Genomic DNA, 21,138 nt, shown 5'->3' with positions numbered 1-21,138 from the left:
ACTGGAAATTTTGAAGATATACGGGATTAAACAACTAAATCCTCTCGATAAGGCATATTTGTACTACTTAATCATGACTATTTCAAGTTTTATGTGGAATGTGAATATGAGAAATGTTTACGTGGAATTAGAATATGAGCAATGTTTGAAAATGTGATTGATTTGGGGCTCCGGCCTTCTACCAATCATTTTACACTGTTGTACCTATGTTGAAGCCCAATTAAAAAAATAAATAAACAAGTTGATGGCATCGGGAGGTGTTAATGAGTTTTGGTGGCATAATTTTTACGATGAACAAAATAGACAATGATCAAGTCCTGTGCCGTTACGACACGGGTAAAGGCCTAGTATACAATACAATGCAAAGTTTAATTATTATACGAAAAGATTGGTAAATTGGGAAGAAAACATTAGGAAATGAAATTAAGCATTTAATGAAATCATTTATACTCACAATTATTTATATACCTTCTAATAATAAAAATGCAGAACAGGGATCATATAGGAAAATAGACACTTGGTTTGTCTAATTACTTTAACGCCCCCTCACTTTTTATTTAGTGGGTGCTACTTTAAAAAACAAATAAAATATGGGGCATATTTGGAATTAGAAAAGGTACCCCATTGATTTAGGTTGTTCACGTGCAAATGGACTGGGGTTCATTTTGTAACAAGAGTAGCACTTATGGGGGCCGGCTTTTATAAACAAAATGAGTTAAAATACGGATACACCCTCAATTTATGTAGGTATGGGGGTGAACAAAAATAAAATCCAAGGGCAAAAACGGAAAACATTTTTTGCAGCTTCATGTTACTGTTCATAGGTAAATTCTCTTTATATATTAGACAAGAACGTTCGTACGCGCGTGCGTGCAAGAATCATTAACTCTAATCGACAATAAAGAAAACATTTCCTAAAAAAAAAATCATAACCTTAAATGATCAATTTAATCAAAAGTTACCAACAAATCACCCATGCATGTATATGCACAAAACTATCCAAAGATGGCACCATAGCAGGAACATCTTTCACCACTTTTTTTTTTTTTTCTCTAGGGCATTTTATCCAATACTCTGTGTAAAGTATTTTGTGCTTGAGCAGCTGAGTTCGTTATGTACATCTAGCTTCCTTGTACAATTTTCTTGACCTACTTCTTTAAAGCTAACCATTACGGAACAATCCAATTCCAACTCTTCCAACTCTAAAACAGCCACCACTCAATACCTATTTACTTGGCTAAAGTTTAACTGGATATTACAAAACACATCATTGCAAAATTATCTTCATATTCCAAGAATATACAAAGGGACTTAATTCTTATAAGCAGAAACATTAAATCAGTCCAAAAAGAAATTTGATCATAAAACAACCACTGGAGTACCAATTAAATCTTCGAGAAAGGTAAATGAAATCAAAATTAATAACACATGCCTCAACCAATCAAAAAAAAAAGAATAACAAACTTTACCTTCCAAATCATTAGCAATAGCGAGAATGTATTCACAAAATTAATGAAAGATCACATAATGATGAAGGAATTTGAGTATTGCTGAGAAATTGAGCTCCAGAAATAATGGCGTCTACTGTATGCAAAACTGGAAGTGGTTATAGGATCTTTTAAACCTCCTCACCTGACATTTTAATTGTTTGATTTGGTTCAGAAAAGAACCACATAAAGAAGGGAAGAAAACTGAAAATAGTCTGGTTTTTATGGGGTAAATGATGCCTTAATTCTCCTGTATAGAAAATCCTAGATTCTTCTGGAATCATAGAAAAATTAGACTCAAAACCCAATTATAAAAAACAACCCTTTCCTCTCTAGTCTCTGATTTTAGATCCTTATCCATTAACCTGCTTCTGTTAAATGTTTAGATCCATAAAGATTTGAACTTAAAATGCAATTACAATACAATCCTTGATATCTTTCTCTGATAGGCGTTTCAAAAAAATTGAGGCGAGGGTAATTCAGGCAAATCAAAATGTGCAGCTTCAAATACTGTTGCTAAGGGGTGTTCCCTTTATATAATAGAATAAATTAGAATAGAATAGATTAAAAAAATTATTTTGATGAGTTAGGTGCGGTCAAGGAATATTTAGGAAGTGCAGATCCATTTTTTAGTTGCATGGATAGAAAAATGAATGAAAAATTCAAAATTACGCAACATTGATATTGTTAATCCAATTATAGTATGGTTGCAACGACGCTTGAGTATCCAAGTTTATTTTTATCTTTAAGTTTGAACATGCATCTATCTCAGCTATCATCTAGGTTCACACAATGCACATGGTCTCTTCGTTTTGCAAAAACAATAAAACATTAACAAACTGGGTTACTATATATTTAGTGGACTTAGAGCCCAAAGGACAAATTATATGTTGTATCTTAATTGGGCTAGGATTTACTGAACTAAACAACTGTTTGGATCTCCTTCTTTAATAGCAAACTACATGATACAAATACTCGGCTGGCTCATATTACTGCCTAGTTAGGCTAAGTCATATGATCTTCTAATCTAGCATCTATATTGGAAGCTAGAATAATCCCCTAAGTCTTATGACAGTTCTAATCTAGCATCTAGGTACGCTAAATGGAACAACGAAAAGTAGACGCGCTGAATGGAACAACGAAAAGTAGAATTAGGTTGCGTTGAATGGAACAATGCGTCTCGCTAAATAGAACATCACAACCATCTCAGCTGCCGGATCAAAAAATATTTGCACTGAACCATTCAGCGAAAAGTTGGCTTTCTCTGCGCTGAACCATTCAACGAAATTATCTCGCTACTAGTTAGAATGCGAGACATATCTAGAAAGAGAAGTAGTGTTTTGTGTAATTTGCAACGCTTTTTGGCTTATCTAGTAGCCAAATCTAGCCCATAAAACTTAGTCTAAGGAGGGGATACACGTGCAACAATATATAACACCCAATTAGAAGAGGCGGAAGTTTTGGCCTTACAGAGCATCCAATTCTCATCTATATCAGGAGTATAAAACATTTTTGTGAAATTGGTTTTAAGTTCTTGTTTGAACTGCTGAATTACTGTTACATATTTAAGAAGGCTATTAATGGGGCGTCACACTTCATTAGAGGGGCGTCGCCTAATAGGACAAAAACGGGTCATCCATAAGTAATATCAAAAACCCCTTATCTCAAATAATGTTGTAATGACCAAACAACCCTTATGTAGTTAATTTTAATTTAATTTAATTATTATCTAATTAAATTAAGAAGATGAATTTTGTTATATATTTGTGAATTCTGGGACAAAGTTTTTGTGGGGAAAAAAACTAGAGAGAAGAGGAAAAAGAAAAAAATTGAAGATTTCTTTCAAAACCTAGATTTTTTGATTCGCTCAACAAAAATGGATGAAACATGTTATCAATTCGAGGTGGGTGAATCTTTGTGTGATATAGAAAACAAGTTTTATATTCCTCATGTTGGAGACCAAGAGATGGATGATTTGTTAGATGGTTGAGAGGGTTTAACACAAAGTGATGATGAATCTCAACCAATTGAAGAAATAAATCAACAAAGTGAAGAAACAATGGTTGAAAATCAATAGGTACACCTCTAAACTATCTCCCATGGGTTCAATTTCGCTCAAAACTAGCTTAAGTACGCAAAAAGTTTGAGATTTTTAGACTTTCATGGAAAATTACGGTTGGGTTTAGCTTCGCCGCCAACCGTAATTTAGGTTTACGTCTAGGTTTTGGAAGAACTCCAAACCGTAACTGGTTTCCAATAGGACAAAATTGAATTACGGTTGGTAATATGTCATGCCAAACACTTCAAAAACCCAGACGTGGGAGAATACGTCTGGAAAAAAAAATTCACGAACCTAGACGTAGAAGATTACGTCTGGAAAGTTTACTTCGCGAACCTAGACGTAGAAGATTACGTCCGGAAAAATTACATCACGAACCTAAACGTAATCCATTTTGAAGCTTCTTCTAAAACATCCAGGAAAAATTACGTCTAGGTTAGTCTATAAGATAAACCTGGTCGTAAATTCATTTTCTACGGTTGGAATTAAAAGGAACCTGAACGTGATTTCAATTTCTACGGTTGGAATGAAGAGAAACCTGGACGTAAACCAACATGCAAGCTAATTTTACGGTTTGAATTCATCCAAACCTGGACGTAAAGTTCTTCAAAAACTGAAATTACGATTGGCGAACCTAGACGTAATCACAACGATGAAGTGAATTGAAGTTGAATTGAATTGAAATTACTGAGAAGGAAGAGGAGCAGTTTTTTTGTGAATTAAAATAGAAAAAATTAGGTTCTAAATTTTTTATTTTAGTTCAAGGATAATCTAGACATTTTATTTATGTGTTAGGATATCCCATAATCTCTTTTTTGGATACTAAAAATCCAAGTGAAACTCGTCTAATGGAGTGTGACGGCCCAATAATAACATTCATATTTAAGTTCTTCCTTTTCTTGGACCACATTTGTACTTCAAGAAGAAAGTAAGAAAAGAAAAGAAACCTGTACCCTTTTTGGCATTACTCTTGTTTGCCAATAATTAGTCAATTATTCTCTACGTATTAAAATTTGACCACTTAGTTCCCGATCACTATCACATATCATGGCAATTAGTGCATAGTGCTTTTCTAAAATTTGTGGGAACCATGTCTAATTCATAATTTTAACAAAAATAAAATAAAATGGAAAATCTATGGTAGTTGTCCAACAACCGGAACAAATATGCTGCAAAAAAAAATAAAAAAATAACCAGAACAAATAATATGTTGTGAGAACAAAATGGGACACATTACAGAAGAATCCTAACGTCTTCCTGTAATTTGTTTTAAAATATATATGCGGCACAATATCATGGTTGTGCCGAACTTTACAAACTTATTCAACGCAACCCATGCATTTTATAAGCGTTTTACCGTCAAGCTGCAAATGGAAGTGGGAAACTAGTACGCAAGTAAGTAGATTTACACATGAAGTCGAAGGTTATTATACAAGGTAAATCTCTATTGGAAAATCAAGTAAAATTATTAAGTTATTTAATGTTGTTGAGGACATTAGCGCGTTGAGTGGTGCTTCATAACATACTCAAAAGGGAGATGCCACACCTACGGTAATTTATCCCGTCAAAAATCCCGATAAGGGGTTCTAACAGTTCCTGGATGCCCTCTACCATTGATATTCTTCATCCAAGAAAAATTGCATATGGAAACAACTCCAATTCCTTAAGATCAAAATGGAAGTGTTAGTAATTCACCAAAGTAAATAAAGTAATTTGTTATAGGGGCGGCATAATTTATTAGAGGTGTGGCAGTATAATAATAATGTCCCTTTAATTAGTTAGGGGATGTCCTATAGGAGATGTAAATTAACTAGATTACCCTCCCCATCTTTTAACCTAAATCAAAGCTAAATTGAAAATTTGTTTTCTTTCTTTTTCTCTTCTCCTCCTCCCATCAACCGTAACCTCCATTAAAACTCAAAATTCCATCGTCTTCGATTAATCGAGGATTCGAAAATTAATCAAGTGTAGTGTAATGACTTATATGAGGTATGTTTTGAAAACCCAGTTACGATTTGGTTTATTTTGTTCGATTTAAGTTTAATTTCTATCAAAAATTAGGGTTTTAGATGAAAATTGAAATTGAAATTTCTAGGTTTATGTGAGTTACGGTTGATTTTAACTCAATTACGAACCGTAACTGAATATTTTGATGATGTTACGGTTGGTAATAGTTCAATTACCAACCGTATGTTCTTATATCTGAGAATTTTCTTCAGTTACGGTTGGTAACCATTTTAGTTTACGAACCGTAACTCAGTTACGGTTGGTATCGAGCATTTGGTTACGGACCGTAACTCAGTTACGGTTGGTATCGAGCATTTGGTTACCAACCGTAACTGGTTTTACGATTGGGTTTTCTTCAAATTTAACCAGTTACGGTTGGTAGTTCATCTTTTACGAACCGTAACTTCGATTTACGGTTGGTTACGAGCCAAATTCCAATCGTAATTAGCTCTGAAAATGTAAAAGAATTGAATTTTTTACGTACTTTAGATAACTTTGAGCGACAAAAAACTAGTTGGGACTAATTTAGAAGTATACCCGGTCATTTTCGGGTCATGGTTCTTCATTTTGTTGGTTAATTTCTTCAATTGATTGAGATTGACCTTCTCCTCTAAACTTTTTTTTTTAACTCTAAAAATCTGATTTTGGTTTTGATTTTGAGTTGATATAAGTGAAATTAATCATTAATACTAAACTTGATTATCATCACTAAACTAGGTTATCAATTATGAGAGTTAATTTGTCATTTCCAGTATTTTTTTTATAAGGGACACCTTGAATGATCATGTAATGATCATTTTTGTCCTATTAGAATGTCGCCACTCTAATAAACCATGCCGCCCCTGTAAGAGCTTACTAAATAAAACAAAATAAATCTTGCTTAAAAAAATAAATAATCCCAAAGCCCTTCGGATGAAAATGAAAATATCAATAATTCAAGGCTAGTAGTCAACCACTTTGCATGTGGTTTTTCCCAAAGCATTCCCCTTGGAACAGAGAAAAACCCAACAATTATTGCCTACGTACATTTCCTTGTAACTACTCACTAATTTACATTTAATAAGAAAATCCACTCCAAATATACCAGAATCATAAAAATAAAAGCTCCACCAAACATCCTTATCTGTCAACAAGTTTTATATATGTCTCCACCAAATCATCTGTTAGTAGTAGTTCCCATGTCTTCATGAAACTCATCCAAATATTCTCCATGAATCTTTAAAAAACCACAAATCCTTCATTCAGATTCATACTTTAAAACCCCACAACTTTTCCTCTTACAACATCACCAAAACAAATTTGTATTTGTCGCGTTCTTCAAATCCATCAAAATGAATTCCATGAGGCCTAAACCCCAAATTTCACTGAATTTGAAGATCCTCCTTTGTGGGTTTTTTCTTGCAATACTTCTCTTTATCTTAAGATCAAATATGCAACCATCAAAGAAAACCTCATTCCTCAGGAACAATATCCATTCAGATGAGGAGAACTCCACACCTGCAACTTGCACCAAACTTCCATCTTCACTGTCACAAGCACTCATTCACTACTCAACATCAAAGATCACCCCACAACAAACATTCAGCGAAATATCAGTTTCTGCAAAAGTTTTACTGCAAAAATCTCCATGCAACTTCTTAGTGTTTGGTCTTGGTTATGACAGTCTTATGTGGGCTTCATTAAACCATGGTGGAAGAACAGTTTTTCTTGAAGAAGATAAATCATGGATAGAGCAAATCCAGAAGAAATTTCCTTCGTTAGAATCATATCATGTAAAATACGACTCGAAAATAACTGAAGCTGAGAATCTCATGAAGATTGGAAATGAAGAGAAATGTAAAGTTGTTAGTGATCCAAGATATACAAAATGTGATCTTGCATTAAAAGGCTTGCCCGTGGATATATATGAAACTGAGTGGGATTTGATTATGGTGGATGCGCCAACGGGGTACCATAAAGAGGCACCAGGGAGAATGAAAGCCATTTATACTGCCGGACTATTTGCAAGGAATAGAGAAGAGGGAGAAACTAACGTTTTTGTTCATGACATAAACAGATCAGTTGAAGACAAATTTTCTATGGCGTTCTTATGTGATGGGTATATGATAGAAGAAGAAGGCAGAATTAGGCATTTCACAATTCCAAGCCACAGGACTTCTTTGAATGATAAGCCATTTTGCCCTCCGTCTAAATAAGGCTGGGAAGGCTTCACATGTCTTATTAGTCCGCGTACTTTTGAATCGATCACATCCTTTTTGGAAGAGTTTACTCCGTACATCTCTTTTAAGGAGCTATCTGCTAAAGATTTCAAGTTAATTTTGGTTTTCGTATATTTTATGGTTTTCAGCAATTTGATGATGAGGTTGTTTGACAGGAGTTTTGATGTTCACTCTCCCACAACTCAAAAATTTGTCATTGCGAATTTTCTACTTCGGAATTTATAAAATGCATCTGATGTGCCATTTTCTTTCTCTCTGTTTTTATAGATCATTGACCTCGCACAATGAATTCAATGCCTCATGTAACAAGTTACAACTATGCGTATAATTTTGTTGTAATTCAAAGAAACAGCACAAATTTGGTTGAGCAAAAAATTTTCTTCTTTATGTGACATGAGAAATTCATAACTAGAAATATCATGCTAATTACATTTTAAGCATTTTGTCCATGTAAAAAGTCACAAAAATGTCCATGTAATAGTGGCTACTTTAGAGACTTGAGGCCAACGAATGATGCCTCAAACATACAACCAAACAACAAAGCATGATCTGAAACTGCCCAAAAACTAAAACCATATTTGAAAAACTCTTTGGCAGCTTCCAGTACTCCTTGACCCGGCTCGCTTTTGTTAAGATAGTCACTGCGCAAACAAATGAACCAATGTAAGGTGTTCTCAAAATAAACAGGCATGTATATAAAAGAAAATAATTTTAATGTTCATTGTTCACAAATAGTCAATTTATGTATTACCTGCTAATCTGAAACAATTCATTATCATAGTCAATGTTCTTGACCACCCCAGGCAGGATTTCGAAACATGGTTTGATGCCTTGAGCAACCACGGCAACATAATACTCATCATTGTCAGTTTTACTCAAAGAACCAGAATCAGTAAGGCAGTTGCTACTGTCGTCAACCCCCCGTTTCACAAGCGTCAAACCTAACATAAAGTTCCATCAAACAGAATTTGAGCATGGCATCAACATTAAGCACATGACAAGATGAAACCAAAGATGCAGGGTTACTAGCACACCTCTTAAGCCAGAACAGCTGGACACGATAGCATATAAAATTTCACCAATGCAACGCTCTTGGAAAGCTAAAGGCTTGATCAAGAAGACACACATGTCTTTCATGTAAAAAACGGTTTTCAAGTCCCTGAAAAATAAAACTGGAAAAGGTGATTAACCAGCAATAAGGGAAACTACTTTTTGCAAGTATATCAAGTATATAAATTGGAGCACTATCAAAGCGAACCAAGAAGTCAAGTGAACAAAATTCAGAAACTCAGGATTGAGGGGTTGCCCTTCAGAAAGTTTTTATTTAAAACATATTTGGAATTCTGAAACAGTCACTTACTTTTTGGACTTGTAGAATTGATTCAGCTTTAATTTTTTGCAACTTGCTTCAGTGGGCCGTATGTTTTCCCTCCTGGAAGCATGAAAAAGACCTTTTTACTAGTACGAACGTCAAAGTTATCCTCACTGAACCAGAAGTCAATATCTCGTTCCGCCTGCTCACATGATCCGCTGACGTAAGACGTCCCTATGCTGTCACTATAGAAATGGAGGTATATGAAGCATAAATGCAGAGGCTTGATGCCATTAAAATTTATAAGTCGAACAACAAAGAGAGTGTAGGAGTGAGATATCGCACGTGTTAGTAACTATGCGAAGTGAAGGCTATATAATTTAAACGAGGGAGATCGCACACAACAAGGTTGAAATGATGTAATGGATGATGTCAGCAAAGTCACGAGTAAACTGTGAAAATCTGTGCGAAATATGGTATGTGCGAGAATGAGTGATTATACATGAGCGAGTCTATCGCATAGAGATTTCGAAAATAAAGGATCTCTTAGCTGTCATCCACTATGTAAGATCTTATATAAAGATGAGAGGTTATTACTTGTGGGGAGTTCTTTTGGGTGAGTGTTAGATAAGAAATCAGGAGAGAGAAAGTAAATCTAGGAGCAAGTAAGATTGTTGTAATACTTGTATCCATCTTGTAAACCGACTTACATCTTGATAAATCAATGGAGAGTTTAATGATGATTACCTAATATTGATTATAGTTATAGTGGAGCGTGGTTGACAGGAAACTTGCAACTACATTTTTGGCGTTAGAAACAGGGACGGGTGATAAATCTTGTTAGAAAGTTTACAAAATCTTGAAAAAGAAGATAGATCTGAAGATTTAAGGAAAACTAAGAAAGAACAATAAAGAATCTATGGAAAAAGCAAGAATCGTAACAATACAAAGAAAAGGTAGGGATATGCAGTGTAATTCTATAACCAAAGAATCAATCTCTGATGCGGATTTTCAAGCGGGAATAACTGGAAGGATTCATAAGAGAAATCATGAAGGAAAGAAGGTGGAAACGGTAGAAAAGGAGTCTCAATTAAAAGAATGGGAAAAAGTGGAGATTACATTTGCAACAGATGAAACTCTAGAAAAAAATCTAAACCAAATAAATCCATTGGTAATCACAGTTACAGCTGAACGAGGAAAAATTATTGCGATCAAAAAGAAATCAGTGGAATAGATGATCGATAGAACGCTGATAGATACGGGAAGCGGAGTTGATATCTTATTTCATCGCGCATTCAAAGCAATGGGATACGAAGATGCAGAGATGACACGTCCAACTTATAATATACATGGATTCAATAAAGCAGTCACAAAACCAAAAGGGGAAATTATGATGCGAATATTACTGGGAGAAATAGAAACAAAGATAACACTATATGTGATTGATATAGAAGCACCATACAACATCTTATTGGGAAGGCCATGGGTGCACGCGATAAAGGCTGTAGCATTAACATTGCATCAATGCATCATATTCCCGATTCCAAGTGGTATAGGTGAAATTAAAGGAGATGTTATGAGTGCGAAGATTTGCAATCGCACAGATGTACGAAATTATGAAGGAATAGCAAAGAAGCGAAAAGAACGACGGAGAAAAGCAAAAGAACTAAAAAAGGAGGATGAGCTTCGGACATATATGATCAGAGCGAATGAGGGAAAAGGAATACCAAGTGAAGTACCAGTGAAGGAAGGTGAACATGTTAAAGAAACTAAAGGACCAACACCAATGGGAGAACCAAAAGCAAACTTTACTGCAGTTGAACCAACGAAAGAGATAAACGTTAGATCCGAAGACAAGCCAAAGATATTAAGAATAGGAACTAAAATGGATAAAGAAGAAGAAGAAAAAACGATAAATATCTTGCGAGAATATAACGATATCTTCGCATGGAGTATGGAAGAAATGCCAGGAATAGATCTGTCTGTCGCAATGAATAAATTGTACATTAATAAGAATGTAAAGTCGTTCAAACAAAGAATACGAAATATTGCAATTGATTATCATCCTCAAATAGAACCAGAGTTGCAGAAGATGATGGATGCAGGAATTATAAGGCCAGCAAAATATCCAGAATGGATAGCAAACATGGTAGTCGTACCAAAAAAGAATAAGGGGATAAGGATCTGCGTAGACTTCACCGATTTAAATAAAGCGTGTCCTAATGACAGTTTTCCTTTACCAGATATCCCTCAAATGGTAAAATCGGCACCGGGAAATGGTAGAGTCTCGATGCTGGATGGGTATAAAGGCTATAATCAAATCCCTTTGGTTGAAGAAGATCAAGAACATACTGTTTTCTTCGCACCAAGAGGTTTATACTGCTATACGAAAATGCCGTTTGGATTGAAGAATGCGGGTGCGACGTATCAAAGAATGGTAGAGAAAGTATTTGAAAAGTGGATACATAAAACATTAGAGGTCTATGTAGATGACATGCTAATTAAGAGTAAAGAGACGAAGGATCATGTTGACGATTTGCGAGAAATATTTGAACGAATGCGACACTTCAATATCAAAGTGAATCCAGAAAAATGTGTCTTTGGTGTATCATCAGGAAAATCTTTGGGTTACATAGTATCCAAAAAAGGAATAGAAGTTGATACATAAAAAGTACAGGCAGTTAGAGATATGCCACCCCCTGCAACGGTGAAAGATGTTCAAAAACTAAATGGGTTGATAGCAACGTTGGGAAGGTTTATCTCGCGTCCTTCGGATAAGTGTAAACACTTTTTCAACATATTAAAGAAGGGAACCAAATTTGAGTGGACAGAAGAATGTGATAAAGCATTACAAATCATAAAAAATTACTTGGTGAATTTATCCATTATGCAAAAGGCGAAGCCAGGAGAGGAATTGTTACTCTATTTAGTATCAACATCGCATGCATTAAGTACAGTATTGTTACGTTCCGATGAAGGAATAGAAAAACCAATATATCATATAAGTAAAACATACAACTCAGCAGAGAAAAATTATTCAAAGATTGAAAAATTAATTCTCGCGCTGGTGTATGCATCATTCAGGCTTCGCATTTATTTCCAAGTCATAAGATAAAGGTATTAACAAGAGTACCAATTGAAGCCACAATGAAGAATTCAAAAAGATCAGGGAGAGTTGAAAGGTGGAATACACAATTAGGAAACTATGAAATTGGTTATGAAATTTTATCTTCACCAAAATCTCAAGTTATCGCAGAGTTTCTCGCAGAGTTTCCAATAGAAAAAGATGAATATGTAGAAGATATGATGGAAGTGGATGCAGAACATGGGAATCCTAAAGACTTATTAACTGATCGAAATCCAAATAGATGGAAGATAAGGATTAGAGAACTGAGATCCATTTGTATTTAGAAAATGGAGAAGTACCAAGAAAAAGGTTAGAAGCACATAAATTAAAAAGTCGTGCGACAAATTACGAATTAAGAAATGGTGTGTTTTATAGAAGATCATTTCTTGGACCTTCGCTCAGATGTCTTACGCGAAAAGAAGACATGGAAATATTAAAGGCATTACACTATGGAGATGCTGGCAATCATAGTGGAGGAAGGTCACTCGCATACAGAGCAAAGATTCAAGGATACTATTGGTCGTACATGCATGAAGACGCAAAACAAGTCTCAAGACGATGCGAAGAATGTCAGCGTCATGGAAAAAAGATACATGCACCTGGAGCAATGTTAAATACATCAACAAACGTATGGACCTTTGGAAAATGGGGAATAGACATTGTTGGACCGTTCATACCAGGAACAAGACAAAAGAGATACTTAATCGTCGCAACAGATTACTTCACAAAGTGGGTAGAGGTAAAGGCGGTTCAACATATTCGAGACAAGGACATATTCACATTCATTTTTGAAAATATTATATACAGATTTGGCATTCCTGCACAGCTGGTATCTGATAATGGGAAATAGTTTGAGGGCGAAAATATAGAAATGTTGCTTAAAGCGTTCAAAATTCAAAGTGGAAAATCTACTCCTTTATACCCACAAAGCAACGTACAAGTAGAGGCAACAAACAAAATGATCGCAGAGACTTTGAAGAAGAAGTTAGAGGGGCATAATAAAGGGTGGTGCGAACAAGTGCATAATGTAGCATGGGCTTACAGAAAAACAAGGAGGGAAGCAACATGAATGTCACCTTTCTGTTTGACATATGGGGTAGAGGCAATGTTACCAAAAGAAGTCATTATTCCTACCACAAAGAATGAAGCCTGGGAGAAGAATCTAAGCGCAGATCTAATTTTAACAAAACTGGATGATCTAGAAGAAACAAGAGAAGTCGCTTTACAACATATGGAAAATTATCAAAGAAGACTAGCCCGAGAGTACAACAAGCGTGTTAAAATAAGAGAGTTTCAGCCAGGTGAATTAGTGTTACGGGAAATTCCAATTTACTAGAAAGGAGGAGATGGGAAGTTAGAAAAGAAGTGGGATGGACCTTATATAATAAAATAGGTAGTTGGAAATGGAGCTTATCAGTTAATGGATCCAGAGGGAAGAGATACAGGTCGTAAACTGGATCGACCTTGGAATAGGCTATACTTAAAGAAGTATTATCCATAGAAGCTTGCGAGATAAATCGCACAGATACAAAGTTAAGCAAGGATGTAACATCGAATCTAATAAATGAATGCGCATATTTCATTCAAAATTAAGAAATTTTTCTTAAAAGCAAAATAAGACCTTGATATAAGACAACAAAAATGATATTTATTATCAGATAGACTAGGAATCCGAATGTGGCGTGCAACCTAGTTCGCATACATGCAAGAGGCAAAAGAATATATAAAAATAAGACCTATTGCACGTCATAGTCGGAGAAACCTAGAAAGCATGACTCAAGGGAAAACAACACCGACCCTGGAACTTGAGTTGTGGAGATTTTGGGTGAGAAAAAACGAAAATGCCCATCCGGGAGAGATACCTTAAATTTTCAGTCTAAGATAATAATCTTAGATTGAGAGCCTAAGGTGAGAAAGTATCTCTCAAGGAGTGCAGAAACTCGATCAGGGCGCCGAGGTACCCGGTTGAGTCAAGAGTGCCCGGGGCGTCTGGAGCGTACCTTGCCACTCTTGACAAGTCCTGACTATGATGCACTCGGTCCGAAGATACCCCACCTAGGGTGCAATATCGCAACCATAAACCTCATCGGTAGTGTATGCGAGACTTCGAAATCAACTGGTTGTTGAATTACCGGATGGAAAGAGCCATAACCTTAACCCGGTAGAAGTAAGCTTCTTTGAAGGGGAAATCAGAGGGGAAGATAAGGACGGCACCCTCCATTAGGGAGCTGAATTGTGTCAAAAGACGTAAATGTCATGAGACTTTTTACTCACGGGAGTATTAAGGTTTGTCATATTTATGCGATAAAACCTGAAGAGGTAATAATACAAGAAAAAGGAAAGACGATATCAATGGGTCGATACACTACAGTGTAAAGACGACCTGCGATCTCGTCGCACAGAAATAAGGCAAGCTAAGACCTTTACATAGGAAGGCAAAATAAAACCTCATAAGAAAAAATTATATAAGCTAATTATCGTTTTGCAGGTAATTCAAAAACATAATACTGCACACTTGTTTCATACAAGAAATATGACAAGAGGCAAGTATGGGAATTGAAGTAACAAAATATTATCTTTCTTGTAACAAACAAGTTTAAAACATAAGTACATCGAAACAAAGAAGGGAAATCTGGATGAAAAGAAACCTAAGAATGCTCAACAGCGACATTTTGCTCAACCAATGACTTTTCAGCATCCATACTGGGCCTAGGATCCTGAATTTCAGCATTGGTTTCGCTCACAGGCTTGTCCTTCCCAAGATGATCTTATTCACCCTCTTGCTCTCTTTCGTCATCACTCACAAAGTCATAATCATTGTCTGCTTCGGGATATTCTTCATCTTCGCCTATGGTAAGAGAAGGGAGCTTTACTGCAGGAAGATAGTTGCTTAGAAGAATTCCACTGATTATAGATTGAGAATTGGCACGAGCCTTGCGAATAGCTCCTCTTTCAAGGTTTCTAGCATTGATCTCCAAAACTTTTTGTTGATATGCGAGTCTTCTTCGCACTCTGCCACGAGAAGCAGAAAGAGAAAGCTTCAGGTTCGTACATTCTTTGCGAGCCTTAGATAAATCAGATCTCAATTGGGTAACATTGGATTGATGCAATCTTTCAGAATCTGTGAAGAGTAATAAACAATATTGAATAAAAAATCTACATCAACAAGATGCGAAGAAATAACTAAAGAATAATGAGGCAGTCAACTATAGCTGACTACCTTCGCAGAAGTTAGAAAGAGAAAGGGTATTATCCTTCATATTTTCCATAGTCTTGTCAAACTCATCACCAACTGAACCACGAATACGGGACTGAATCTTCTTTTCATCAGCAGAGAGAGACTTATTCTTTTTCTTAAGGACATTGTGGGAATGCTTTAGATGATCATATTGTTCTTGAATCTGATTCCTCTTCACAGTCAGATTTATTTTACTTTGGATAATTGTTTTATTCTGGGACTTTAAATCCTTAAACGATGTTTCATACTGCTCATTTAACGAGCGAAGACTTCGCCCTTGGTTCTCGTTAATTTCATGAAGAATTGAATATTGGTGTGAAAACATCTCTTCCTTCTTCAAGAAAGAACGCTTCTCCTTAAAAAGAATACGATTTTCTTCTGATAAAGTTTCGTGTACTAGATCAGCTTCGCATGATAATTTAGAAAGATGGGATATTTGACTATTTAATTCTTATATTTCTTGAATAAGAAGATTATTTTCATGGGTTAAATTGTTAATCTGATCAAGTGAATATGAATGATGGTTAGACAATTGATCTAGTTGAGTCTGCAACTTTTTGTTATTCGCTTGGATATCCTCAGTAAGATATTGAAAATTATATCTTTCGCATATTCGCTTCTGGTTTAAATCTTAATAAATGCATGGAGAAATTTACAAAAATGTGGAAAGGGGAAGAAACGTATAATAGAGTACAACAAGCAATTTGGATATGATGATAAATACCTCTAAGATTTCGATTTACACTACGAAGATTCTCGGCATCAACATTCGCAACTTCGAGTTCTCCTCTCAACTTTTGCACTTCCTGGAGTTCCCCTTTTAGTTTAGTGACTTCCTTTTCTAAAGAAGCATTATGTTGCGAAAGTTCCAGCTGGGAACAACTATATTCAAAATGCCCTTCAGCTAAAATCATGCGACGATGAGAGTCCTAAAGAAGAAAGAAGATAAAGTTAAGAGATTAAGAAGTCATAATTAAAATAGCATGAAAGAAGATAAAGTTAATTTATGAGAGATAGTTACCAAGACATCTAGAGCAACGTGGAAACTATGATCAATTTGAGAGAAGATCTCATTCCTTGTAGCTCTACCAGAAGGGAATTCGTACATAAGCTTACTCAAAGCTGAACATATGCGAAGTTTACAAGGATCACTGGTTAAAGATTGAGAAGAATTGATAATATCGGATAAAGCTTGAGACGCAGACTTCACACTATCCAAAGCTTTCTTACTCAGAGAAAGGGAATTTAGTAAAAAATGAGAAGATGAAGAAGAAGGAATAGACATAGAAGGGGAAGGCATGGAGAAATATGTAGGGATAGACAAATCAGCAGGGATTGGTTGAGAATCGGTATTGATGAACGAAGAGGAAGTTTGATCCATATTCAATACATTCGCAGAGGCAATAGTGGAAGCACCTTTTACCCCTTGATCAGCAGCAGGTTCCTTTTCAGGAAAAAGTTCCTCAAAAGTAACAGAGGCATTCGCGTCAGAAGCTTGAACTGGAGAAATAGAAATATTTGCCTCAGGAGTTTGAGTTGTTACAGGAGTAACAGGAGAATTTGTGTGCAAAGGTTGAACTGTTGTTATAGGGGTGACATCTCCGACATTAAAATCAAGAATAGAGAGGTTCGACTTAACCGCAGTAAGCTTGCGAGATTGCTTAGTTTTAGGTCCTTTGGCATCACCCATCTCAGAATTGGAAGTCTGCGAAAAAAAAATAGATAAGAAATAGAGGCAACAATATTGTTTTTAAAAAAAATTTGGGTATTTTTTACTTCTTTGTTATGCGAAGCCTTCCTCTTATGCGATTCTTTACTCTCGACACCAGAAGAAGATTTAGAAGTTATTCTAAGAGCACTTAGAGAAGAACTTTTCCTGCAATAGTATGGGAATTGGGTTAGCCAAAAGTAACAGTTGTAATCAATAAATCATGATAGAAGAAAACAAAATTTGATTCGGGATTCATGATGATAAAACAGCAAAAAGGAACAGCAGCGACAAAGAGAGAGAATAAAAGAAAAGTGTAGTTGTAGACGATGAAATAAAGATGAGAGGATTATTTTCCACGAAGAATCAATAAATAGGTAAAAGAATATGACCGGTTGCAAACGGTTGAACCAGTAAAAAGGAAGAAAATCAACATGTGTAAACAGATAAACTTGAATTCCGAAAAAATTTCGGCAAAGCAAAGTGTAAAAAGACAAGCATATGCGATAATATAGGGTGGGAGTTTCTCATATCGCTCACCCTGTAGAATAAGAGAAATGAGAAGAGGCAGAATGTAGGAGTGAGATATCGCACATGTTAGTAAGTATGCGAAGTGAAGGCTATATAACTTAAACGAGGGAGATCACACACAGCAAGGTTGAGATGACGTAATGGATGATGTCAACAAATTCACGAGTAAAGTGTGAAGATATGTGCGAAGTATGGTCTGTGCGAGAACGAGTGATTGTACATGAGCGAGTGTATCGCATAGAGATTCCAAAAATAAAGGATCTCTTAGCTGTCATCCACTATGTAAAATCTTATATAAAGAGGAGAGGTTATTACTGGTGGGGAGTTCTTTTGGGTGAGTGTTAGATAAGAAATAAGGAGAGAGAAATTAAATCTAGGAGCAAGTAAGATTGTTGTAATACTTGTATTCATATTGTAAACCGACTTAAGTCTTGATAAATCAATGGAGAGTTTAATGATGATTACTTAATATTGATTATAGTTATAGTGGAGTGTGGTTGTGAGGAAACTTGCAACTACAGAGATTATATGAAGCAAATTGAAAATAACAATGAGTTTTATATATATATAGCTTACTTGGTAGAGGAAACTTGTTGTTTGGATGTCAATTCAATAAATTCATTAACAGAATTATTATCTCCCTCCACAATCATAGCAACAATAGGATTACAAGATATGTAGCGAACCCATTTATCAGGGGCCAGATTTTCATCAGATACACATTTAATATTAACGAGGTGCTTCCGAGCGAAATCTTCACTCACGTTCATGCATCTCATCTCTTGTTAGGAAAAAGAAAAAGAAGACATATGAGCATGCATGATAACTTGAAATCTAACAGTTCAGATGTCATGAAAAAAAAAACACCAAAGAAATAAACTTGTTATACATGTAATCTTCAAACCAAGTTTCTCAAGTTTGGTCACGAAATTGCCGTTACCGCGATAGATGAAGTAAGAAGGATAGGCCAAGACAAAAGTCCTTCGTAATTTTTGGTTTATCATTATTCTTTCTGTCTTTTATCTTTTCCTGGCCTCCATAACTAGAAAAACCATAATTTATATAAAAACACGGGAAATCTATACAAAATACACAGAACCCTAAATTAAAGACCGAAAATCCTAAAAATACTCGCGTAGAATTACCTAATTGCAGTACTTCTTCTTCTCCTTTAATGTTTTCGACGGTAGTGTAAACAATATAAAAAATTACGAAGGAAAACTTTATGTTAAATTTCAGCCATCATGGCTCTTTGTGGGCCCAAAAAAATCTCTATCATCCACGTTGGTAATCAAGGTCTAGGGGTATCGCATATGGCATATGGCATACGCCAGCCTTAATCTTTCATCAAGCAATATTGTTGTGTTCGTTATTCCAGGCTCCTTCACTGATTTTTTCTACTAGCACCTTTGATGGTAAGCCGTAAGTGAGCCTTGGCATACGTCTGGACCTAATTGACTCTTATCCTTTTTGTCCTTAATTTGATGGGAGGGAGCATCTTAGGCCGGCATGACTACAGGCCCGTAAGAGTCGTCATAGGAATATTGTACGACAAAAACTAAGCCGAACAAAAAGATCCTTTCACTGCTAAACAACAAAACAAGCCCAGTCACATATTCCTTTTGATTATCATATTACGTCTATTATTTAACTAAAACTTATAAATGACGGAAGGCAAAACCTTACTGCACAACAAGTAGGATCGAAATCTGAAGAAGAAGATGAAAGGGCAACTTTCAAAAGAGATAGAGGTACCTGTTCAGGCATCCGATCTTTGGGATGTTTACGGCACGCTAGAACTCGGAAAACTAGTCCCTAAATTACTGCCTGAAGTTCTTCACAACGTCGAAATCGATAATGGCGATGGAGGTGTCGGTACAGTTTTAAAACTCATCTTGCCACCAGGTATGTGCTAGGAAGAAATATAAATCATCCCACATAATTGAATTCGTGATCTGTACGGATCATAACTTAGTGCTTGGTTTGCAGGGTCCCCTATAGCATACTACAAAGAAAAATTCACGAAAATAGACGAGGAAAAACGTATCAAAGTGACAGAGGTGGTTGAAGGAGGGTACTTGGAGCTGGGATTTAGCTTATACCGAATTACGTTGGAAATTACTGGAAAGGAAAGTGATTCATCATCATCGATTATCATCTCAACTATCGATTATGAACTTGATGATGCCTCTGCCGATAATGCTGCGTTGGTTTCTATAAAACCATTGGAAGTTATAGCTGAAACTATTGGGATGTATCTTAAAGACAAAAAATATGATGCAAACATTTGAAATTCACATTGTACTTTTCTTAAACTGTAAGGGGTACGTTTCTACTGTTCAGAATTAGCTATTCCGACCCTTTGAAAGAGTTGGGCCGTGCATCTTTGTAAGGAAATAAAATTTGAATGATTTGTTTTTTTAGCGACCATGGTTTTTTTCAAGGGACCATGGTTTTATTAGGCCACCCTCCCTATAATTATAAGGGGTGTTTTAAAGCGTTGAAATGACTAATCTACCTTTAACCTAATTTAATTTAAAACCAACCTAATAACCACATATATATATATATGTAACCACCACCTCCTCCCACCACCACCGCCCACCATCGCCGATTACCACCACCACCACCTCCGATTATCACCACTACCAACCACCGATTACCACCACCACCTCCTCCCACCACCACCGCCCACTACCGCCGATTACCACCACCACCATCTCTGATTATCACTACCACCAAAGATATTCTCACAAACCCATTACTTGTCATTTGTTATTGGTTGAATAAATGAGAAGTAATCATCAAAATGAGTTGAAAATGGAAGTTGCAGAGAGGTTTAATGGAGTTTTTTTTTCAGAGAAAAGTTCGGTTACCTCGCAAAAATTTCAGTTATCACGAATTATTTTTATCTTAACCGAACTCAGAGTTCGGTTGATTCGCAAAAAATACTTTTAACCGAACCCCTTGTATTAGAACAACACGAGTCCATAAATTCGGTTCCTTCGCAAAATAAGGATATCACCGAACTTTAGTTTACGAAAATAATGAGAAATCCAAAAGTTCGGTTCGTTCGCAAAAATGTTAAGTTTTCTTTGTAACCGAACTCTACCTTTGAAACTTCGTAACCGAACTCTACCTAATTCGCCAATAAATAAATTTCATAGTAACCGAACGTTTGCCTAATTGCATATATGCATATATAAGCTCAGTTCGGTTAATTTGCAAAATATGTTGAAGTTTGTGAACCAACCGAACTTCTAATACTAGGTTACTATTAACCTGCAGTTCGGTTAGGAACTTGGTTGCGTTGAAGTTTGCGAACTAACCGAACATACCTCTGTAAATCTTATTACTAAAGTTCGGCTGCCTGCGTGTTTGAAGAAAGAAACCGAACTCTGTGTTCGGTTATATGTTCTTGACATTTATTAACCGAACTCCGTGTTCGGT

At 35.8% G+C, this 21,138-nt stretch overlaps 3 protein-coding genes across 3 annotated transcripts; 2 read left to right on the top strand and 1 right to left on the bottom strand.

The window, feature by feature from the left end:
• Positions 1-6,731: 6,731 nt before the first annotated feature.
• On the top strand, positions 6,732-8,159 carry LOC113306597 (glucuronoxylan 4-O-methyltransferase 3-like). The gene has a single exon (XM_026555529.1). It carries the CDS (start codon positions 6,885-6,887, stop codon positions 7,746-7,748), a length of 864 nt encoding a protein of 287 aa, XP_026411314.1. The 5' UTR covers positions 6,732-6,884; the 3' UTR covers positions 7,749-8,159.
• A 6,820-nt stretch (positions 8,160-14,979) lies between these two features.
• LOC113305418 lies at positions 14,980-18,467 on the bottom strand. Its single transcript, XM_026554456.1, has 6 exons — positions 18,265-18,467; positions 17,226-17,325; positions 16,471-17,154; positions 16,174-16,378; positions 15,432-15,827; positions 14,980-15,332 (listed from the first exon to the last, which is right to left on the bottom strand). The coding sequence occupies exons 1-6, from the start codon at positions 18,465-18,467 to the stop codon at positions 14,980-14,982; spliced, it is 1,941 nt and encodes a 646-aa protein (XP_026410241.1).
• A 902-nt stretch (positions 18,468-19,369) lies between these two features.
• LOC113301361 (S-norcoclaurine synthase 2-like) lies at positions 19,370-20,115 on the top strand. Its single transcript, XM_026550129.1, has 2 exons — positions 19,370-19,593; positions 19,678-20,115. The coding sequence occupies exons 1-2, from the start codon at positions 19,410-19,412 to the stop codon at positions 19,977-19,979; spliced, it is 486 nt and encodes a 161-aa protein (XP_026405914.1). The 5' UTR covers positions 19,370-19,409; the 3' UTR covers positions 19,980-20,115.
• Positions 20,116-21,138: the final 1,023 nt, after the last annotated feature.

The sequence above is a fragment of the Papaver somniferum genome, chromosome 8 (assembly GCF_003573695.1).
Source record: "Papaver somniferum cultivar HN1 chromosome 8, ASM357369v1, whole genome shotgun sequence".
Classification (NCBI taxonomy): Eukaryota; Viridiplantae; Streptophyta; class Magnoliopsida; order Ranunculales; family Papaveraceae; genus Papaver; species Papaver somniferum.
The sequence above is the reverse complement of the archived record's forward strand: the minus strand, read 5'-3'. Positions and strand labels throughout refer to the sequence as shown.